General features: G+C 42.2%; 1 protein-coding gene across 7 annotated transcripts; it reads left to right on the top strand.

The window, feature by feature from the left end:
- Window positions 1-492: 492 nt before the first annotated feature.
- Window positions 493-4,570, top strand: LOC103633285 (equilibrative nucleotide transporter 3). 7 transcript variants are annotated; one of them, XM_008654993.3, is made up of 11 exons: window positions 493-1,112; window positions 1,250-1,300; window positions 1,398-1,502; window positions 1,605-1,760; window positions 1,837-1,980; window positions 2,098-2,203; window positions 2,306-2,481; window positions 2,567-2,724; window positions 2,823-3,081; window positions 3,183-3,314; window positions 4,301-4,570. In XM_008654993.3, the coding sequence occupies exons 1-10, from the start codon at window positions 1,080-1,082 to the stop codon at window positions 3,288-3,290; spliced, it is 1,296 nt and encodes a 431-aa protein (XP_008653215.1). In that variant the 5' UTR covers window positions 493-1,079; the 3' UTR covers window positions 3,291-3,314; window positions 4,301-4,570. The 7 variants fall into 7 exon arrangements, 5 of the variants coding, with proteins under 5 accessions (XP_008653215.1, XP_008653214.1, XP_020396907.1 ...); XM_008654992.3 differs by lacking the exon at window positions 4,301-4,570 and having other exon boundaries at window positions 3,183-4,020; XM_020541318.3 differs by lacking the exon at window positions 4,301-4,570 and having other exon boundaries at window positions 1,003-1,112; window positions 1,256-1,300; window positions 3,183-4,020.
- Window positions 4,571-15,806: the final 11,236 nt, after the last annotated feature.

Here is a 15,806-nt window from a genome sequence, read left to right as displayed (position 1 = left end):
GCAAAAGAGGGGATGGGACCACAACCCTATTTGCTCTCTATGTTACATAGAACTAGAAACTCCAAGTCACCTGTGCAAGGATTGAAGCTACTCAAAAAGCATTTGGCGGATTTTGTTACAATGGACCGATCTCAGCTTCCTAGAGAATCTAAATCATGATGGTCATTTACATACATGGTGGAGAAGATGTAGGCTCACAATTGATAAACCAAGACGAAGGATTTTCGATGGGCTAGTGGTCTATTTTTGGTGTAATATTTAGAAAGAAAGGAATAGAAGAATTTTTCAAAATTCCGGGAAAGATCATATCACCGTTGCTCATCTCATCAGAGAGGATGTCTTGCAATACAGGTCGGCTCACTCTAGCTTTGTTTAGAGGGTCTCTTATTGTTGCATGGTGGTTCTCTTTAGCTTTGTTTAAAGAGTCCCTTTTGTTGTGTGCGTTTTTTCTTACCTTTTCATGGGTTGTTGTAGTCGTGCTCGTGGTGGTTAGGGGACCCTGTAATTAGTGTTTTTGCTTCTCCCTCTTATTAATGAATTGCGGCAACTCTCTTGCCGCCTTTTCGGAAAAAAAAAAACCTTGTGTCCGATGCTTGGCAATAGAAGCTCAATTACATGTACTTTTAGTTTCAGATTGAGCTTCCCTTACATTCTACAGATGTCAATGGAAGCTACACGGTGTGAGATTAGTAAGGCCACCTGATTCAAAAAGACTGATTACATGCTTAAAGGGAATAGGAGACCAGAGAGTCTGTTCAGATATGCACCATCATCACAGAAGAAAGAAATGCAACTTGCACTTCTTGCTGAACAGGTCAGGGTACACGTTACCATGTATCTTTAATTAGCAACATTGAATGCTTTCCTGGCCCTGTTCAGTGACTGCGATCCCAGCTCGTGGTGGTAACACGTGAGTCCAGGAGAATATAATATTTCCACGTGATCTTAGGCGTGTAAACAGCAACTTCTTAGATCACATAACCTTCCACAGAAAGTGACCTTTCTTTCTTTTATTTTTGCTCCCCCTCCTAGTTTCATCTCTTCTTCTGTTTGTTCCTTTGGTGTTTCCCTTTGGCTCCATGGCAGGCTCTTCATCATACAGCGTTCTCCCTGTAAGTACTTTCAGTTTCCCAAACCACACAATCTAATTTCTTGCTCAGTACAAATGGTATGCTGTATGCAGCTCTGGTACCACCCGTTTAACTCTTGCCACTTTCTGCTCCTTTTTTTTCTTCTTCTTGATTTGAAGGACCAGACCATGGACAACGATGATGCACAAATTGGAGTTGCTAAAACTCAGGTTTACACTTGTTGCACTTACTGAAGAGAGGTTTTCGTATTTTTCATAAGCTAAATATTGGTGGCTGAAGGGCAGGGTGCTGAACTGCTGATTGCAGGGAAAGTATTGGGGCATTTTCATCTGCTGGCTTCTTGGAAATGGATGTCTATTTGGGTTCAATGGGATGCTTACTATTGAAGATTACTACGTGTACCTCTTCCCGGTATGAAAATGTCGACGTGACTATTATTTCCATCCATCCATGTACCTTTAATTTGCTGTTACAAAGGCACACGTTTACTGATTTGGTGCCTTCTGGATGCAGAAGTACCATCCAACAAGGATTATTACTCTCACCTATCAGCCCTTTGTTCTCGCCACAACCGCCATATTCACATATCACGAGGCCAAGGTCAATACTAGGGTGCGCAACCTGGCAGGATACACGTTGTTCTTCTTGAGCTCATTTGGAGTGATCATCGTAAGCCTGCTAATTACTGCCTACAAACACATTACACATGCATGGTCTTCACTTATTTGTTCTTGCCCGGACATAGCTGGATGTTTTGTCTTCAGGAAGTGGTGGAATCGCCCCATTCGTTGGTATCTGTACCATTGCTGCTGCTTTTGGCATAGCAGACGGTCATGTTCAAGGCGGAATGACTGGTGATCTGTCCCTGATGTGCCCAGAATTCGTCCAGGTGCCGTTTTATATAATCACCGTCGCAACAGCGAATTACAGGAAACATTTGTACATAATTTGTTTGATGTAAACTTACTACCGCGCTGTTCGGTATGTTTTGGATCTGGATTTTCAGTCCTTCTTTGGCGGCGTTGCTGCATCAGGTGCAATAACCGCGGCGTTAAGGTTCTTCACAAAAGCGGTGTTTGAGAATTCCAGAGATGGCCTGCGGAAAGGAGCTAGTATGTGGCAAACAAACAATCAGATTTGCATTTACCTCATGGTTTATCTATAATAAAACCTGCCGTTACTGACACCTGTGGATGAGACTAAACTGATTGCAGTGCTGTTCTCTTCGATCTCGTGCTTCTTTGAGCTTCTATGCGTTCTACTTTATGCTCTGGTGTTCCCGAAGTTGCCAATCGTGAAATTCTACCGTTCAAAAGCTGCCTCTGAGGGGTCTCAGACAGTCACCGCTGACCTTGCTGCTGGAGGCATCAAAAGCCTGCCGAATCCATTGGTACCCACACGACACGACTGACAGAAAAATCTTGTTTCAGATGAAAATGCAACCTCGTGATGGTGAGTTGTCGTCGATTGGTCAGGCTGAGGAAGATGGTGTGGTCGAACGGTTGAACAACAAGCAGTTGCTGCATGAGAACATGGACTACGCTCTGGACATGTTCCTGGTCTATGTCCTGACACTGTCGATTTTCCCAGGGTTTTTGGCGGAAGACACTGGATCGCACAGCTTGGGTTCTTGGTAGCAATCCTACTTTGTTTATATTTATTTATTTATCAAGCTGAGTACTTGAATATGTCGTCTAGGTGAGCCATTATTGCTTCCGTTTCACAATTCAGGTACGTGCTTGTGTTGATCGCGAGCTTTAACGTGTCGGACCTGATCGGAAGATACCTGCCTCTGGTCGAGCAAATGAAGCTGACATCCAGGACGGGGCTACTAACCGCAGCCATCTCTAGGTTCCTGCTCGTCCCGGCGTTCTACTTCACGGCAAAGTACGGTGACCAGGGCTGGATGATCATGTTAACGTCGCTCCTTGGACTGAGCAACGGCCATCTCACCGTCTCCGTCCTCACCGAGGCGCCGAAAGGCTACAAGGTTGGTGTGGGACATTTTGAAACCGCCGCCGTTGTTGTTTTGCAGCAGAGTTTGCTTGCTCGGGTCGGGTTTATCTACATTGCCGATGTGTTCCGCTGCAGGGGCCAGAACAGAATGCTCTGGGGAACCTGCTGGTGCTTTTCCTCTTGGCAGGCATATTTGTTGGCGCCGTTTCTGATTGGCTGTGGCTCATAGGCAAAGGGTGGTGACCGAACTTAACTTGTTCTCCCCAGGTGTATATTTATTATGCAAGCTAGCAGATCATGCAATCAATAAATCATTTCTAAAGTTGACTCGTATCTTTTTTTTTAATCATCATAACCAATATGATCCAACCATTCACATGCTATACAAAGTTACTAGTGTATAAATGCTTTGAGCCCAGCAAGAGAGAACCACTGTTACCTTTTTGCGACATCTGATCAAGTCGCGTTCACGATGGTGCGATGCCCTCGAGGGACCAGAACAAAACGCTTTGGGCAACTTGCTTGGGCTTCGCCTCCTGGGTGGCATCTTCTGCGGGGCCGTTCTCGACTTGTACCGCGAAGTCTCCCTGTCCTTTTTGGAGTCTGATGTGTGGTCTGGTCGCGATCAAGCGCCTAGCAGCATTTGGTTCATCTTGCGCCGAAGATTCCGCTTCCAATCGCACTGGCTGCATTTCTCAGGACTCAAGGCTTCGCTTACAGCTCCTCTTTTGGGTGGGGACAAGAACCGATGGAAAGCGAAAAGGCACGCTGAGCTGAACTGAACTGAACTGAACTGAATTCTACAGTTTTGTGAGCATATAATGCTGCGACGTTCTTGTGTACCAATCTGTATATTTTTCTTCCTCCAGTTCAGTAGGACAAAAGCTGCAAATGTTCAGGAAATGCAAAGAGAGGCTAGAAACTGAATCACGGACGGTGTATTTTGGTGGGAAAAGTTTTTTTCTTTCTGACTGATCGAAGAGCAGTTCCGCTGAAATTATATGGCACAATGCCCACAATTGAAGGTATCCGATACGACCATCGGACCATGTACAGCTAGCTCTACATGCTGTCAGCATCGTTGCTGACATGTCCCTGGATGGCTGGATCAGCTGCTGGCGAGTGCAGAGACCCATTCTAATCTTTGATCGGCAGGGAGATACTAGTATGGTTTGGGAGCTGGGACCACAACCACGTGTGTGTAAAAAATAATAATAGGATTCTTGCTGACATGTGGAACATCACATTCACAGGTTCACAGCGTTTTGACTACGGAAAGTCGGAAAGCGCGCCGGAAAAGCTGCGACTTGGAAGCAAACGGATGACGTAAAGGCGCAAAACTACTCGTCCAAACTCCAAAGTGGCCGGCAAGGAAGAAAGGACAAGATTAACATACTGACAAGTGCTTCGGTTATTATATTATATTATTATATTATAGTTGGAGCAGGGAAGCCGAAATTTCTGGTTTTATGATCTGTATATGTAAAAGTAGATCTTTGAATAACAGATTGGTCTGAACTTAATATCATTTTAACAAAGCATGACAGTTTTTCATAACTGTCTTGCTTTCTTTTATATGGGAGCTGAAATCAGCATCCAATCGACCCTTGCTGCGTACATGGGTCAGTAGATATCACAGTACTAACATCGCAAACAAGATTCAGGTTTAACGGAAGCGGCCACAAAGATAGATGACGATGAAGAGAGCTATATGAGAAGAGACAGAGAAGTTGTGCAAATATCAGCTAGGTTAGACAAGATAGTGTTAGAAATATAGGCATTTTCCGTATTATTTTAATTCCATAAATTAACATTATGATGATGACATATAAAATATGTTTAATCATAGAAATCATTATCTCAAATATATCCATAACAATATGGATCAAGAGAACATGAAACATATGAATCATATAAATATAATAAGCATATAAACATGGAACATGTATTATTATGGAACAACTGAAAATAAACAGATAGCAACATAAACAGCATGACTGTAAAATTAAGACAAACAGATTTATCATATTACTAGTATGATCAGGCATCAGACATGTTATGATATAATACGACAAAACAGATTGAATAAATTTACGACTATAAATAAAACAGCAGGTATGAACATATATAATTTGCAGAATGAAAAACAGTAAGGAGATGAATTGATCATACCCTCCCATGCGCTCCGAGGATCTAGATCCTTGTCCAACTTCACTTGTCATGTCAGCAGGAGGAAGACTTTGGGCAGTCGCGTAGACGCTCCCCAAAAACCTAATTGTCGATCCCTCGTGCAAGGTCTCGAACGGCAAGGGCTCCGGAGGCACCTGCCCTCTCGCTTCTCTGTGCGCGCAGAGTCACGAGATGGAAATACCCTCACTCGGCTGCTGGACTGTGTTCTGAAAGTGTTTTCTCTTGTGTACCGAGTGACAGGGGTGCTCCTCTATTTAACCTCTCGCAGAGAGAAGCTGAAGGAGAAAGGTCGCCGAGTCACGCCAAGAGTCGGCCAGCTCTAGCCGAGTTATGCCATGAGTCGGCCAGCTCTCGCCGAGTCACGCCATGAGTCGGCAGCTGAAGGAGAAGGGTCACTCGGCTGGCTGACGAAGAGACAGGGTCACTCGGCTGACGTACGCGGTTAGTGAGTGCTAAAAATTAACACAACCACACCACGCCCGCTCGCCTGTCTGCCTGCCTGCCTCGCCTCGCCACGCCACGCCCGGCCCGGCCCGGCCGGCGGCGGCGGCGGCGCGCGCGCGCGTGTGGCACGCCCTTGTCCATTTCTTGACTTCTCAAGTTAAGTGGAATAAATCCCACCATATAAGTCAAGGCAAAAGACCCTTGGACTTCCAATGTGGTACTATTGGTATTCTCCACCATTACACACCATAGAGTTTATTCAATAAATGGGCCAAGCCCATAAAAGATCCAACAATCCCCACCAAACTCTAGGGTTTGTAATGATGAAGTATCAGAATCACAATCCTTTGATATACCAGTGTTTCGATGGAGACTGTTAAGTTGAACATCCATCTAGAATAAGAGTTTCACTCATTCACAACTGAACAATGGACTATGCCTTGAATTGACAGTTTTGTGCGAAATAAGATTCACTCAAATCCTTTGCTGATACTAGGCTGCAAAAGGGTATTCCCGCTGTTTAGAAGCATATAAGTCACACTTCAGTGCCTTTCATGAGTATTTAGGGATTACCCATTTCCCATAGACTGTGACTAGCAGTCTGACTCATATAGGTGTATTCCTCTGAAGATGTTCTGTAGGACAACATCTCACCTTTATAAGACTCTTGGAATACATTAAGGTAAAAACCATCCTGCCTTACAGATAGGAAAGATGTGCATCAGAAATGAGTTAAAGAAGGGATCTTTCCTCACAATCTACTCCTAGCTTGTTTCTCCACTCTACTTCACGGGATCTCCGATCACATAGAGCAGGTTACCACTAGAGTAGATCTCACATGGGTCTCATACCCATTTCCCTCGATGCACTTTCTATCACATTGCGTGATAGACCCTTAGTGAATTGATCTGCCAGATTATTTGATGTGTGGACATAATCCACAGTTATAACTCCGGAGTTTTTCAACTTTCTGACAGATTTCAATCTCCTCTTAACATGTCGTGTAGACTTCATGTTATTCCTAGAACTGTTAACCTTTGTAATCACCGTTTGGTTGTCACAGTTCATGGAAATAGCCGGTATCGGTTTTTCAACTACCGGTAAGTCCAATAGGAAATCACGAAGCCACTCGGCCTCAGCCCCAGCAGTGTCTAATGCTGCGAGTTCTGCTTCCATTGTAGACTTCGTTAAGATAGTCTGCTTGCAAGACTTCCAGGAAACAGCGCCACCTCCAAACAGAAACACATATCCGCTTGTGGCATAAAGCTCATCAGCATCAGAAATCCAGTTGGCATCACAATAGCCTTCCAGCACTTTTGGGTTTCCGGTATAATGAATACCGTATGTCATAGTACCTTTCAAATACCGCAACACTCTCTCAAGAGCACGCCAGTGATCATCTCCTGGTTTCGACACAAACCGACTTAGCTTACTCACAGCATAAGAGATGTCTGGCCTTGTTGCACTTGCAAGGTACATGAGCGAGCCAATGATCTGAGAGTATGTCAATTGATCCCTTGCTATTCTCCGATTCTTTCTCAATAGCACACTAGGATCATAAGGTGTTGGAGCAGGATCACAGTCACTAAAACCAAAGCGACTCAATACCTTTTCCACATAATGGGATTGTAACAAAGTTACCCCACCATCAGCTTCTCTAACAAGCTTGATGTTTAGAATGACATCAGCCTCTCCCAAATCTTTCATCTCGAAATTGCTCGATAGAAGACTTTTAACTTCCTCAATCACATTGAGATTTGATCCAAAGATCAAGATGTCATCAACATAAAGGCACAGCATAACAGACTCACCCCCACCATACCGATAGTATACACACGTGTCAGATTCATTTACAACAAAGCCAGCTGCTGTAAGAGTATTATCAAACTTTTCATGCCATTGCTTAGGTGCTTGTTTTAGGCCATACAATGATTTTATCAACCTGCACACCTTATTCTCTTGACCATCCACAATAAACCCTTCTGGCTGATCCATATAGATCTCCTCATCCAACTCTCCATTTAGGAAAGCTGTCTTAACATCCATCTGATGAATGATAAGACCATAAGAGGCTGCCACGGCTATTAATGTGCGAATTGTAGTCAATCGAGCCACTGGTGAGTAGGTATCAAAGAAATCTTCACCCTCCTTTTGGGTATATCCTTTGGCCACAAGCCTTGCCTTGTACCTCTCAATTGTACCATCGGGCCTAAGCTTTTTCTTGAAGATCCATTTGCAACCTATAGGTTGACAACCATAAGGACGGTCAACAACCTCCCAAGTTCCATTAGACATAATAGATTCCATCTCACTCCTTACTGCTTCCTTCCATAAGTCAGCATCAGGAGAGGAATATGCCTCACTAATGGTAGTTGGTGTGTCTTCCACAAGGTACACTATAAAGTCATTACCAAAGGATTTTGCAACCCTCTGTCTCTTGCTCTTTCGAGTGATTATAGTGTCATCCTCCTCAGGGATGTGCACGTGAGAATCCTCAGCATGATCTATAGGAATCGACAGTTCGTGCTCATGGGGAATTATAGTCTCATGACTTATATCACTAGGTGTATTCTTCATGGGAAACTCATTCTCAAAAAATATTGCGTCTCTTGATTCCATGATAGTATCAACATACATATCAGGCACATCAGATTTTATAATTAAGAACCTATACCCAGTGCTGTGAAAAGAGTACCCAAGGAATACACAATCAACAGTTTTAGGCCCAAGTTTACGCTTTTTGTTGATTGGCACATTCACTTTAGCCAAACAACCCCAAGTGCGCAAATATGAGAGATTTAATCTTCTCTTTTCCCATTCCTCAAATGGTGTGATCTCTTTGTTCTTTGCTGGAACTCTATTCAGGACATGACATGCTGTCAAAATCGCCTCACCCCACCATGCCTTGGATAATCCCGCTGTACTCAACATGGCATTCACCAAATCTGTTAGAGTGCGGTTTTTCCTTTCAGCAATCCCATTGGATTATGGTGAGAATGGCGGTGTCCTCTCATGAATAATACCATGTTCCACGCAGAATTCATCGAACACATTAGAGAAATATTCTCCACCTCGGTCGGACCTTAAACGTTTTATTTTCCTCTCAAGTTGGTTCTCAACTTCAGCTTTATAGGCCTTAAAATAATTGAATGCTTCATCTTTTGTTTTTAAGAGATACACATAACAAAATCTAGTGGAGTCATATATAAAAGTGAGAAAGTATCTTTTACCACCTTTGGTCAAAATTCCATTCATCTCGCACAGATCAGAATGAACAAGTTCTAGAGGTGCCAAACTCCTCGCCTCAGCAGCCTTGTGAGGCTTGCGGGGTTGTTTTGATTCAACACACACATGGCACTTAGGCTTTTTGACCAAGTTAAATTTAGGAATTAAATTTATATTTGCTAACCGCATAAGACAGCCAAAGCTTGCATGACAAAAACGTGAATGCCATAAATCCGACTCATCAGAAAAATGAACAGAATTCACGAGTTTATTACACACATCATGCAGAGATAAGCGGAACAAGCCTCCGCAGTCATATCCTTTACCAACAAAAATACCATGTTTAGACACAACACATTTATTAGACTCAAGAACAACTTTGTATCCATCTCGACATAGCATAGACGCGCTAACGAGATTCTTCTTGATAGAGGGCACATGCTGCACGCTCTTCAATGGCACCGTCTTTCCCGAAGTAAACTTCAGAATGACCGTACCAACACCCAGAACATGAGCACGTGACCCATTTCCCATTAACAAGGCGCCAAACCTCCCGACCTGGTAGGAAGTGAACATAGAGGCATCAGCACACACATGAATGTTTGCACCACTGTCCATCCACCACTCAGGTGAATTACAGACTGAAAGAACAAATGGTAAGGAATTACCATACCCAGATGTTCCTCCTTCAGTTTCAGTGGTTACAACATGAGCTGATTTCTTGTCTTGAGTGAACTTGCGATCAGGGCACTCTCTTGCCCAATGTTGATCACTGCCACAGACAAAGCATCCTCCCTTTCCCTTGTTATTGTTGTTCTTCTTTTTAAACTGTGCTGTTTGAACAGGTTTATTTGCATTCTCTTGTTTGTTCTGGTTTTTCTTCTTGTTAAACTTGCGGAAGTTTCTCTTCTGCACCACATTAGCAGTAGAGGTCTCCACACCTTTTCCATTGTCCTTTGTTCTAGCCCTTTCCTCAACATCAAGAGTACCAATGAGCTCTTCCACATTGAACTCTTGTCTCTTATGTTTTAGAGAGGTAGCAAAGTCCTTCCAAGAAGGTGGTAACTTGGCGATTATACCGCCAGCCACAAACTTGTCAGGCAAAGGACAAGGAAAAAGTTCGAGTTCCTTAGCTAGTGCCTGAAACTCATGAGCCTGTTCCACTACAGATCGGTTCTCAACCATTTTGTAGTCATACAGCTGCTCCATGAGATACAGCTCGCTACCAGCGTCAGTAACTCCAAACTTTCCGACAAGTGCATCCCATAGCTCTTTCCCCGTGGGAAGGATGATATAGCTTTTCTGGAATTTTGTGTCAAGTGCGCTAATCACTGCACCTCGAAAGAGGTTGTCTTCAGCCTTAAACTTAGCCTCATCCTCAGGAGGTAAGTTGGCAGGCTTGCCCTCAGCGGCATGAAAACAAGACATTGCAGTTAGCCACAATTCCATCTTAGCCTTCCATATCAAGAAGTTTTTACCATCAAAAGGATCAGGCTTTAGCACAGCAGCAAAACCTCTGACAGAAAAATGCCTAACATTAGGTTTTTGGAATGTTAGAAATATAGACATTTTCCGTATTATTTTAATTCCATAAATTAACATTATGATGATGACATATAAAATATGTTTAATCATAGAAATCATTATCTCAAATATATCCATAACAATATGGATCAAGAGAACATGAAACATATGAATCATATAAATATAATAAGCATATAAACATGGAACATGTATTATTATGGAACAACTGAAAATAAACAGATAGCAACATAAACAGCATGACTGTAAAATTAAGACAAACAGATTTATCATATTACTAGTATGATCAGGCATCAGACATGTTATGATATAATACGACAAAACAGATTGAATAAATTTACGGCTATAAATAAAACAGCAGGTATGAACATATATAATTTGTAGAATGAAAAACAGTAAGGAGATGAATTGATCATACCCTCCCATGCGCTCCGAGGATCTAGATCCTTGTCCAACTTCACTTGTCATGTCAGCAGGAGGAAGACTTTGGGCAGTCGCGTAGACGCTCCCCAAAAACCTAATTGCCGATCCCTCGTGCAAGGTCTCGAACGGCAAGGGATCCGAAGGCACATGCTCTCTCGCTTCTCTGTGCGCGCAGAGTCACGAGATGGAAACTCCTCTATTTAACCTCTCGCAGAGGGAAGCTGAAGGAGAAAGGTCGCCGAGTCACGCCAAGAGTCGGCCAGCTCTAGCGAGTGACCCTGACGAAGAGACAGGGTCACTCGGCTGACGTACGCGGTTAGTGAGTGCTAAAAATTAACACACCACGCACGCACGCCCGCTCGCCTGCCACGCCACGCCCGGCCGGCGGCGGCGCGCGCGCGCGTGTGGCACGCCCTTGTCCATTTCTTGACTTCTCAAGTTAAGTGGAATAAATCCCACCATATAAGTCAAGGTAAAAGACCCTTGGACTTCCAATGTGGTACTATTGGTATTCTCCACCATTACACACCATAGAGTTTATTCAATAAATGGGCCAAGCCCATAAAAGATCCAACAGATAGAGCCGATGAAAATTCTATCAAAGCGTTGAGAAAATCTGAATTCCTTTTAAAAAATGGAGTTGCTAAACTAGACCCGTGTATATTAAGCAGCTGGTAAAAACAGAAACAGCTACTGCTTTTTTCGTTTAATAACAAAGGAAGAACAAATACACGCAAGTTGAGCGAGTGGATCCCCAGTTTTCCAATGATGAGCGAGACGGCGGGTGACTGAGGCTGAAGATTAGCGGATTCCCGTCCCATCACGGCCGATGTCGCTGTCCCCTCAAGTTTCTAGGTCTGAGATCCTTTTTCACTTTGGGCGACTATTCTCCCTGTGCCGCGCCCAGCCATGGGACGAGCGAGGATCCACCGTCCCTTCGCAGAATGGAGCAAGATGATAGGCCAGATCCACCGTGCCGTTTCAGCCGACAGCCACCGATATTATGAGATCGATTTTTGGCCATGTCTTGACATGCCATCATCATCCGTTCAAGATCCGAGTGTATCTAAGGCTGGTTCCAACGTCTAGCCCTCTGCTCCCCCTCTCCCTCCGGCCGGTGTAATCCAACTATGGATTATTCTCTCTTTCCCTCCCCTCACGGAGGTGAGAGAAGATTTTTCAACGATAATAATTACAAAATTAATTATTTTCAACGATAATAACGGGGCTATAATCTCCCCTCTCCACTAATCAATGATAATAATTACAAAATTAATTATTTTCGAGTTTAATTAGCTTATAATAATGTGTATTACGGTACACAAATACGATATTATTTTTTGAAAACTCTAAAAACCGACGTATAAAAATCAAACAGCTCAGTTAAAAAGGTAAAGGAGTTGAATAGAATAGGGGAACGATTGAAGAGGGAGAGAAATAAGGGGAAAATGGTCGAGGGGAAGTATCTAAATATGAATTGAAACTATGAATGGTGCATTTGGGAGGGAGAGTGGTCGGAGATAGCCAAACATCATGTTTAGCACGACGATATAAATATATAACCTTTTAAAATTCGTACATACGTGTTAATGTTAAGCTGACACGGCACCATGTCAGCTGTCATCTTCACGCGTCGAGGCGTCACTTTTTGGTTTCCGTCACGAGCGTTGACGCGGAGAGGGGGGATGGTGTGAACTCCGTCCCGTTTCCAGCCCGCAGGCATCCATCGGTCCATCCATTCGGTGAGGCTGGATCCAAAAATAAAAAATGGTTTCCCTCACGAGCTTAGACGCCGAGCGTGTGGGACGGTGTGAACGCCCTGCCGTTTCTAGCTCGCACGCAACCAGACAATCAGGCATTCATCGGTCTAGTCGGTAGGACGGACCATGCTACCTGTTAGAATATAGGCTGAAAGCGAGAGACACAATGACAATCTCTGGTCATATATGATGCTTTACTTATATAGATACAAAACTTATATAGATACAAAAAGATGCTTTGAAGAGGCCAACTCAATAGATGTCTCTACAAATTAAGGGGTGGCTTGAAAAGATGAGATCGTTTCTCAACACTACCAACCACATTATCTGTCACTAGGGCCACGTCGTTTGATTTTTCACGACCCGAACTAACATTCTATCTCAGTTTAATAACGCTCGACCTAATCTCGAGCTAGCTTGTGAGCTCAAACGAGCTATCATATTTCAACAAATGAAACTATATGCATATCATTTACACATATAATTGGTGAAATATTTATATGCACATATGGTGTCTCTGAAGTTTGGGTTGAACTGATGATTAATGAATTGTGTCTATATATTAAATTGGTTTGTGCAATTGTGTCTGTGGTTAAATTGATGAACATATGTGTGAAATATGAATTTATGATGAACTCATAAGTCACGAACTGTGTTAGTTTGATGTTGAGTTGGTATGCTCTACGAAACTGTGAGCGTAATTACTATTCTTTCCTTGTTAAATTGATTTTGAATTAATCAGTGATTAATTATTATTATATATATATATATTAATTTTTTTCTTTGATTCGTGAGGCAAATGGGTCAGGTCGAGCTCATTCTTTGGTTTGATGTCTTAACGAGCCGAGCTGGATCTTTGTCTTAACGAGCCAGCTCAAACTTGATCCAGTCGAGTCGAGCTCACTCAATATCCAACACTATGGATCATGTTTTTGATCATCATCAACTCTTATCTACCATAAATCTATATCTAAAACAAAACATAACGTTTTGTTTGGAAAAAACACATTCGACCACGTACTTAACTAAGAAAGAAGTATATATAATTCAAATAGAATAAATAAAATGTAAAAGATGGAAATATTTAGTTCGTAAAACAATACAGTATCACTCCTCATCGTTATCGTCCCCTCCATCTCTTTCGTATTTTCTTCTCCATCTAGTTTTATTTGCTTGGTCATTTTTTAGGTCAACATGTGGACCCTTTTTATGTTATCGTCCATATCAACGATTAATTAATTCAGCAACTTGGTAAAGTGCTAAAACAATTTTGATTGAGTTATCTTCTAGCTAAAACAATATGAAGCAACTTGGTGAATTATAGCTGACGCAGGCTAGAATTTCTGAGATTGACCGGACTGTGCACCGGACTGTCCGGTGAGAGGCACCCGACCGTCCGGTGCTCTTCAGTCCAGAACGCCTTTTCTTTTTCTTTCTTTGTTCTCTTTTGCTTCTTTTGACTTGAACTGTCACTTAGATAAATATGATTAGCATACAAAACAATTTACTAAGTGTACATAACTTACCTTTTTACTTAGTCCATCTAGATTTGCACTATGTCCTCTTCGGAGCTCAATTTGCTTCATATACCTTTGCTCATACATCATGTTAGTATAAACATAATGTGGTGTGCGTTTAATCACCAAAACAGTATAGAAATGGCCTAATGTCACATTTCTCTTTCACATACACTCATCTAAACTATGAGGATTCACCATATGTATAAGGGGCATGTTTTTTGGATCACTGTGGCACTAGCTAAGATCATGTGTTTGATTGATGGTCCATCTCACCGTTGTTGGTGGCGACATAGTCTTGATGGTCATCTAAAGTCTTCTTTTTTGGGGGCTTAGTATGCAAGGACTCGAGCTCAGATACTTTCGACTGTTTTGTCCATGAGAGCGTGCCATACTCTTCCCTCTATCGCCACGTCATGCCACATCACTTATGGATCGTACTATCAACTCAGTTATCGACCATCATCAACTCTTATATATCGCAATGCTTCAGTGCACAACTTCTACCGATAACCTAAAGAGGTAGATTGTATGCCCTCAGGGGTTTTCCAAAGATGCATGTTATGTTGTTGTTGATCAGATCATCATCTTTCAAGGCGCTTCTGTCCAGGGCATTTTCGACCTACCCGTTGTTAAAACCGTTTGATTGTCTTTTAGTGCCATACACTTATATAAACCATAAAGATTCACCATATGTATAGGGGTCGTGCTTTTTTTTGGATCTCTATGGCACCAGCAGGAGCGGATCTAGACAAAACAACCATTGGTATCATCTCCATTAAATTATAAAATCATCAACTCATTTGAGTGCTAACAAACATACATTCTAATGGAGATTACTAAAATTCATCGGTGTCAGAGGACACCAAAAAAGGGCCTAGATCCGCCCCTGGGCACCAGCTAAGACTATGTGTTTGCCTGATGGTCCAGCTCACTGTTGTTGGTGGCGACATAGTCTTGATGACCATATAAAGTCTTCTTTTGGGGAGGACTCGTGCTCAAATAGCCCTGACTGGTTTGTTCCTAAGGGCGTGCCATACTATTCCCTGTGTGACTCGAGCACATCTATCGCCATATCGTGCCACATCACTTATGAACCGTACTATAAACTCTGTTATCGATCATCAACTCTTATCTATCGCAATGCTACAATGCACAACTTCTACCGATAACCTAAAGTCACCTCGATAACCTAAAGCCACCTCAGCACCATATTTGTTTTTATGTTATATACTTTTATTCGACATAGAACACATATTTTTATTAAAATTAAAATACATATGGTTACATAATTAAACAAATGAAATTATATAATTTATAAAATAATATTTAAAGATTACATGAAAAATATACAATTCATAAATAAAGTTACATAACTTGAACATAAAAATTAAAAAAACATATTTAATAAATAAAAATCTAATTTAGACTTTAGATAATCAATAAATAACTAGCTAATATGGTATATATATGGACCAATCGAAATGCATCATATTATTACTGAGGTCGAATGATACCGTCTAATTCTGCTCGATATCGGTGAAACGTATATTGATATCGATCCGTCGGGATCGACTTCCGAAGCCAGATCAAATACACACGTTGCCTGGAGATTCTGCATACGCGCCTAAAATCTCAACTGCTATATAAACACCGTC

This window comes from Zea mays, chromosome 7 (assembly GCF_902167145.1).
Source record: "Zea mays cultivar B73 chromosome 7, Zm-B73-REFERENCE-NAM-5.0, whole genome shotgun sequence".
NCBI lineage: Eukaryota > Viridiplantae > Streptophyta > Magnoliopsida > Poales > Poaceae > Zea > Zea mays.
This window is presented reverse-complemented; position numbering and strand designations above follow the sequence as displayed.